At 56.9% G+C, this 7,059-nt stretch overlaps 1 protein-coding gene and 1 long non-coding RNA gene across 2 annotated transcripts; one reads left to right on the top strand and one right to left on the bottom strand.

Annotated features, from left to right (window-relative positions):
- The first annotated feature begins 6 nt into the window (after positions 1 to 6).
- On the top strand, positions 7 to 3,100 carry LOC125612806. Its single transcript, XR_007343286.1, has 4 exons — positions 7 to 1,111; positions 1,467 to 1,575; positions 2,059 to 2,113; positions 2,302 to 3,100. It is a non-coding gene; the product is annotated as an uncharacterized LOC125612806 (long non-coding RNA).
- A 630-nt stretch (positions 3,101 to 3,730) lies between these two features.
- Positions 3,731 to 6,826, bottom strand: LOC125612781 (NACHT, LRR and PYD domains-containing protein 2-like). Its single transcript, XM_048791485.1, has 3 exons — positions 6,799 to 6,826; positions 6,442 to 6,628; positions 3,731 to 4,054 (listed from the first exon to the last, which is right to left on the bottom strand). The coding sequence occupies exons 1-3, from the start codon at positions 6,824 to 6,826 to the stop codon at positions 3,916 to 3,918; spliced, it is 354 nt and encodes a 117-aa protein (XP_048647442.1). The 3' UTR covers positions 3,731 to 3,915.
- Positions 6,827 to 7,059: the final 233 nt, after the last annotated feature.

Here is a 7,059-nt window from a genome sequence, read left to right as displayed (position 1 = left end):
CCTCCGCTGTCACCACCCCCTCCATCAGCAGATCCGCCCTCTGACCACTTCCTCCTCGCGGACACCTCGCGGGCTCTCAGCCCTCCCGCTGCCTGGGCTCTATGGTGGCCACAGGTGCACTGCAGGCCTTCGGGGTTCTGAGTCCAGCCGCCCGGGATGGGCTCGCGGCACCCAACGCCCGGCCTTCCGCTTCTCTAAGACTGAAGCCCCGAGCTGCTCTCTGAGCCCTCAGAGCCCTTCATCCACTTCCCTCGTTCAACTGGACTCACCAGCGGGACGATGCCACACCTGCTCGTGACACCTGCTCTCTCCACCACCCACCTGCTCACACCACTGCTGGGAGGTCCCACACAAACCAGCCACGCGAACCAGAGGCCAGGTGGCACGTCGTGTGCATAGGGAGTGGGACTCCGGTGACCCACGTGCACTCCTGGGTACTTACCCAAATCCACATCCTGTAGTGACACAAGTCACACAGCCAAGTCATGGAACCAGCCCAGGCGTCCTTCAGCAGATGAGCGGATGAAGAAGATGTGGTGTGCGTGGGTGTGCATGTGTGTGCATGTGCATGTGTGTGCGTGTGTGTGAGTGTGCGTGGGTGTGCATGTGTGTGTGCGTGTGCGTGTGTGCATGTGCATGTGTGTGCGTGTGTGTGCATGTGTGTGTGCGTGTGTGTGTGCATGTGTGTGTGCGTGTGCGTGTGTGTGCGTGTGCATGTGTGTGCGTGTGTGTGCATTAGTGGTTCCACTCAGCTACATAGGAGAGTGAAACCATATCCCTGTTGGTACGTGGCGGGAATTGGGGAACATCGTGCTGAGTGAAATGTGAAGCAGAAAGTCAGGGTCGATCGTGCTCTCTCATCTGTGGAAGTTGGAAACGAGGAGGGAAGTGGTTTTCATAAAATAGCACAGTGGGTAGGATGAGAGGGAAAGGGGGACAGGGAAATGAAACTGACCACAGTGTGCGTGTGTCGTCACATGACCTGCCGTGAACCCCACTGATCATGATGCACCGATCACAGGACTTTACAGAGGGACACAGATGTCTGTTTCCTGACAGGTGTCATGTCTGCTGGGACCTTGAAACTCCAACCTGGGCAAATGTCTTCTAGGTAAAGATTTTCACGGCTTGTTTGACTCTTACATGACAGGCAGACAGACACGGGTAACTTCCGTGCATCTTTTGTAGATGGTAGGAATACCGACTCACGTTCTGTGCGCAGTCATTGGTGAACACATTTTTTCCTGGTGCCGGGGCTGGAAACCAGGGCCCACATGTGCCATGTGAGGCTCCACGGAGGAGCAGCTCCCCGGCCCCACCAAGCACTTTAGGCTTCTGAGTTCCCTCATATCCTTTAAAACCTCTCTCCAACCCAGCAGCATCTTCATCCCTCCTGTTTAACTGGGTGCTCTCTGCCTATTTTATCATGAGTTCATGTTTAGAAGTTGTTTCATTTTCTTCCATAGGGAAAACCAATTATGGCCGGGCATAAGGTGCACACGCCTATAATCCCTGCACCCCAGGAGGCTGAGGCAGGAGGATCTCAAGTTCAAAGCCAGCCTCAGCAACAGCAAGGTGCTGAGCAACTCAGTGAGACCCTGTCTCTAAATCAAATACAAAATAGGGCTGGGGATGGGGCTCAGTGGTCAGGTGCCCCTGAGTTCAATACCTGGTCCCCCCACAAAAAAATAAAAGAAAGAAAAAGAAAACCAGCTAGTAGATGAAGGCCAGTGTGGCCCTCAGATAATCACAGCACCCTGGTCCTCGGCTTCATTCCCAGGGTCCAAGTTACCTGCAGGCAACCACAATATCACTATGGTGCAACCGCGGTTTGAGGCGTGGCAAGAGAACGGGTGGCACGCTCACCCAGCATGCCTCAGGATTGCTTTATGGTTGCCAGTCCTACTGGGCCCGACGTATAAACTCAGCTTTCTCTAGAGCTGCAGGCATAGGGAGACCACATGGGGTTGGGTAGCAGCCACACTTCATGCCACACGGGGTCTTGGGATGGCTGTAAATGCAGACATTCACCCAGTTACTGTGCTCTCACCTGTTCAGGAAAAGAAGGGGTGCTTCCAACCTCACCCCACCACCCACCTCCCTCCTGGCTGAGGTAAGCAAAGCCCCCGCAGTGACACCCGAGGACGGCCCCTCCCTCTGTCGTGGTGCTGTGGCCCCGGCCTCCCCAGTCTGAGCCCCATCTCTCCCACTCTGCACCCTCCTCTTTCCATGCCACCTCCTCTCCTGCTGCGACCTCTACACCTGTAGGAGTCAGTCCTACTTCAAAGTCCACTTTCACAGGTGCAGTAAGCACTGGGGGTTCTGCCCCTGGGCACACCTGGGATGCCTGAGCCCTCGCTGCGGTGGCAACACACACACATCCCACTTCCCACTGTGACCTTCTCAGGGGAGGAACGGGGCCAGGACCTGACCCTCACAATCACAGGCAGCGACTTTCAGAGCTTAAGTCACCGGGGGATATTCCGCAGCCACGGAGCAAGTCACTCTGCGTCCCCTCCCCCAGCCCCGGAAACACCCATCTGTCCCTATGCATTTCACTATTTTCTATTCCCTTTTTAAATCTCACTGGTCTTGCTGGCCCCAGTGGGCAGGAAACAGAGATACAGCTGCACCCCCGGTGCACAGGGGACCCCACCTTGAGAGGGTCTGACCCTAGGTGTCAGCCACTCTGGGGCTGAAGCCTGTGAGGGGGTCTTGCCTGAACAGTGTCCCCAGGGTAAGGTCCCCTCCCCCAGTCTCCCCACTGGGTAAATAAAGACCGGGCAGGAGGTTTTTCTCACCTACAAGAGAGGAGCTGTTAAAACCTCAGCCCCAGGATGTCCAGAGCCCCTGTCCCACATCCTGTGCCTCCTCAGCACCAGGACAGCAGGGCAGGACCTCTCTGGGCTGGGGGTGGGCATGCCTTTCTGATCTTTGCAGGACGCCAGCAGCTCCTCCTCAGGTGACAAACAGCAAGTTCTCTCAGCACTGCCCACGGTCCCGAGGGCATAGTTCACACTCCAAGGACACCCGCCTCAAAGGGGCTCTGTGCTGGTCCTCCTTTGCTTATGAAATAAATAAATCTCTTTGGGGAAATCTCTGCCAAGTTTCACTAAAATATATTTAAAGGGCTAGGGATGCAGCTCAGTGGTAGAGGTTCGCCCCGCACACGAGGCCCTGGGTGTGATCCCCAGCACTGCACGATATGTAGATATGTCACCCAAGTGCACGGGGGGTTTGGAGCACTGTGGCCCAGGGCCAAGCCCCTGTTGGCACAGAGTCCTGCCCACCTGTTGACCCATGTGGCCACTTCCCTGCTCTGAGTGCAGGGCTGAGCAGCGTGGCGGGGTCTACGTGGCCTTCAGTGCCTAAAAGTGACTATCTGGCCCTTTGGGGAAAAAATCTGCCAAATCCCAAGTTAGGATATAAAAACAATACTGACCCTGTGGCTGCCGCTCAGGGGTGGAGCGCTTGCCTGGCACACGTGGGGCACTGGGTTCGATCCTCAGCACCACACAAAAAGAAAGGTATTGTGTCCATCTACAACCAAAACAGTATTTAAAAATACATACATACACCAATCCTGTAGTCACCAGGCAGCGACTGAATCAGGCCAAGGACAGAGGAATGGACTGTCCTGAGCACACTCCCAGGCCGCCCTTTTCCCAGCTGATACACCAGCCATGTCCCTGTGACCCCACCCCCAGCACATGGACAAAGGCAGCTCCAAGCTCAGGACCTTCCCTTTATTACCCCCGAGGTGCCCGTGATCAGAACTCACTGTGAAGAAAGAAATCGATGCTCAAGCCTACGTTTGACCCCCAGCCCAGGGACCACCACCACCTGGCCCCTTGACCTCCACCATGAGAGCGAGACCAGATCCCCCTGGGACACACAGCCAGGAGGGAGAGAGACTCAGGGTGTCGAGAAAAAGAACTGGCAGCAGGAGGGAGCCTTCGTCCCCACGGCACTGTCCAGGGTCAGGCCAGGGTTGCTCTCCTTCACCTCCCTCAGCACCTCCTGGACCTTCGCGTTCCACGCGTCCATCTTCAACCTGGGGGACCAGAGGACATCAGCATTAACAGAAAAGCTAGTTCTGTTGTCCCCAAATTCACTGCAAACAGCCCAAGTGCCCAGGAAGGTTTCAGGACATTTGCGGCGGGAGACATTTTTTGGATCCACAAAAATAGTGATCCTGAGAAACGTCCAAGTGCAGACACACGTCCTGCAAAGACCTCAAGAACCCAGCCACGGGCTCCCCCAGCCGCAGTCGTTTCCGTAATCACCACACAGAGCCTCGCTCCCGTCCCCTCTGCTGGCACACCTGTCCTCAGGCAGCCCCTCCCACTGACCTTCCTGTCCAGCCAGGTGGGAGCAGCCCAGGTGCTGGCCGCTGGAGAGACAGGCGCTCACCCCAGCCAGATGACCTCCCAAGAAGGATGGCTAAGACAGACAAGTCCACGCGTCTCCCCAGCGCAGAAGCTGGAAGTCCATCTGGATGCAGAGTAGAGATTCCCAGAGGGCGGGAAGGTGCAGGAGGACAGAGGAGACTGAACAGCAAACAGAAGGCACAGCCCTGGCGTTCCACGGCACAGGGAGGGCACCGTGGTTCACAGCGGCTAGTGTACATCCTGAGTCACTAGAAGAGGAGCCCAAAGGCTCCACAAGGTGATAAGGAGACGGAAACGTGAACCGTGCCCACTGGGTCAGCACTCACTGTATACGCGTAGTGCAGCGTCATGCCAGCCAGGGCGGGCGCACCCGCGATCCCAGCTACTCACACGGCCAACCCGGGAAACTTGGGAAGACCCCGCTTCAAAATAAAAGACAAAGGGCTGGGGTGCAGCTCAGTGGTAGAGCACCTCTGGGTCTGATCCCCAGCACCTCAAAAAATATGATCACTGTACCCCATAAATACATGCAATTATTACAGGTCAATTAAAATCATTTTTAAATGTTCAAGGAGATAGAATTATTAAAGACCCTGATGTGATCAGCACACACTCTATACATATATCCAGTTATCATACTGTGCCCCATACCCACGTGCTACTAAAATACAAAATATTTGAGTGAATGAATACATTTTTTCTAAAGCCAAGAAGATATTGGATAGTCAAACATTCAGTAGAGCCAGACACGCTGGGGCATGCTTCTAATCCCAGCAGCTGGGGAGGCGGAAGCAGGAGAATTACAAGTTCAAGGCCAGCCTGGGCAACTTAGCCAGGCCCTAAGCAACTTAGTGAGAACTTGTCTCAAAATAGGAAATGAAAAGGGCAGGGGGTGTGGCTCGTGGACAAGGGCCTTGGTCCCGAGTCCCAGTGGTGGGGGACGCCAAAGCGAACCCCAGGGTGAAACATCAACTTGGATCCACGTGGCCGCCATGTCCAGCCCCGCTCATGTGAGGTGGGATGGCGGAGGGTGTCGCTGAGGGATAACAGGGGACAGAAATAGGTCCAGACCACAACATGAGGCGGGAGGCCACAGGGCTCGAGGTCCCACCATACTTCTTGGTGGCATTATGGCTTGCTCCAGCCCCGGACACACCCCTGCACTGCAAACCAGGTTGAGTGGTTGCCATGTCTACAACTCACAGCCCCGGAATGAGGCCAGCTTGGACATTCCTGTGGAAGCAGGAGTTGCATTCCTGGAGCGAATGACAGTGGGCTGGCCACCGGGGATGTCACAGGTTCCACAACTTTTACAAGGGGTGAGAAATAGGAACACTGCTTCCTGGTCCCTACCCCAATCCTCCCCGAAAAGAGATGGCAGTGGAGGTGGGGACGGTGCACAGAGGACCAGAGCAGGGTGGGCCAGCTCCCGGCCAGATCCTGTCCTGCCTGTATCTTAAATAAAGCCCTCCTCCTCTGCCTTGCTCCATCTGGCAGGTGGGGACGGCCCGCTCTCCTCTCCCTGGGCCTCTGGATACAGTGTGCACACCTGTGGCCTGAGAGCAGGAAACGTGGGTCTGCTCTGCTGGAAGGGAGGAGCCGTCTGCGAGGGCTTTGGGGAAAGGCCCGAGGAAGCCAAAGACAGGTCAAGGTACCGGAGGGCTGCAGATGTTCCCCTGTCAGGGAAACCCCTGGAGAACCAGCTTCGCTCAGCGGGGACCCAGGCAACCCTGGGACCCCGGAGACGGCAAAAGCAGGAACCACGCGTCCTGGCTGGGTGTGCGGTGCGCCCACGCCAGTCCTGTGCACCCACAGGCAAGCTCCAGCCTGTGCCCCATGGGGTCTGAGCATCCGCGTGCCCAGTACCGCGTGTGCTGGACAACACTGCACAACACTCGAATCCAAGAGAAGCGCTTAGGAGAAGGGGGCAGTGGACGGAATCCCCCAGGCGAGGGGCTGCTGGGAAAGGGGTGTGTCACCCCCGCCTCCCCTTCCTGGGCAGCACTGATCTCTTCAAGGGAAGCCCGCGTGTGGAGCAGGAAGACCATACCTGAGCGTCCTCAGGGGCCCGCTGCTGTCCCTCAGGGCCTCCAGGAGCACGGTCACTCCGCTCAGTCCCAAGGCGTTCTGGCCCAGGTCCAGAGTCTCCAGCGTCTGGTTGCTCACCAGGGCAGATGCAGCTCCGGACAGTGCAGAGGGGTGAGGGAGCACCCCCAGAGCCTGTGGAGGGCAGAGAGCTGCTCACCACCAGAACCCAGTGTGCCGCCCAGTGTACACGCTGTCCTGGGATCCAGCCGGGAGCAAATGGGGCAGGTGATCAGCTCCGTGGTTGGGGGTGGGGGGTGACGTGGACAGTCTTGGAACAAAACAGGTGAGTGGGCCAGAGAGGGCCACCGGTGTTACTTACATTGAGACCGCCGGTTGCCGGTGACCATGACGAGTCCTGCTTCCTCCAGTGTTGAAGTTTAACACCAGAGGAGCTCACCCAGGCAAGCGTCGAGTAGAAAGTGAGACGCTCAGAGAGATCGTGAACGGACTTCTCCCAGTGGAAGACGAGGACCCAAGGCGGAGTCCGTGGGGTGAGGAAGTCCTGTCCCTTTGGCACGTCCCAGTTCCCCCTCTTCTCCTGATTCTTGTCTGTTACCTCGTCCGTTTCCCCTCAGCCTGC

This window comes from Marmota marmota, unplaced genomic scaffold (genome assembly GCF_001458135.2).
Source record: "Marmota marmota marmota unplaced genomic scaffold, marMar, whole genome shotgun sequence".
NCBI classification, from domain to species: Eukaryota; Metazoa; Chordata; class Mammalia; order Rodentia; family Sciuridae; genus Marmota; species Marmota marmota.
The sequence above is the reverse complement of the archived record's forward strand: the minus strand, read 5'-3'. Positions and strand labels throughout refer to the sequence as shown.

Coding starts and splice junctions, on each gene's coding strand:
- LOC125612781 (XM_048791485.1), bottom strand. CDS start 6,826: ATGGTCACCGGCAACCGGCGGTCTCAAT. Junction 6,629..6,798: donor CGGCAACCGGCGGTCTCAAT/GTAAGTAACACC, acceptor GGTGGTGAGCAG/CTCTCTGCCCTCCACAGGCT. Junction 4,055..6,441: donor GGGCCCCTGAGGACGCTCAG/GTATGGTCTTCC, acceptor CTGGTCCCCCAG/GTTGAAGATGGACGCGTGGA.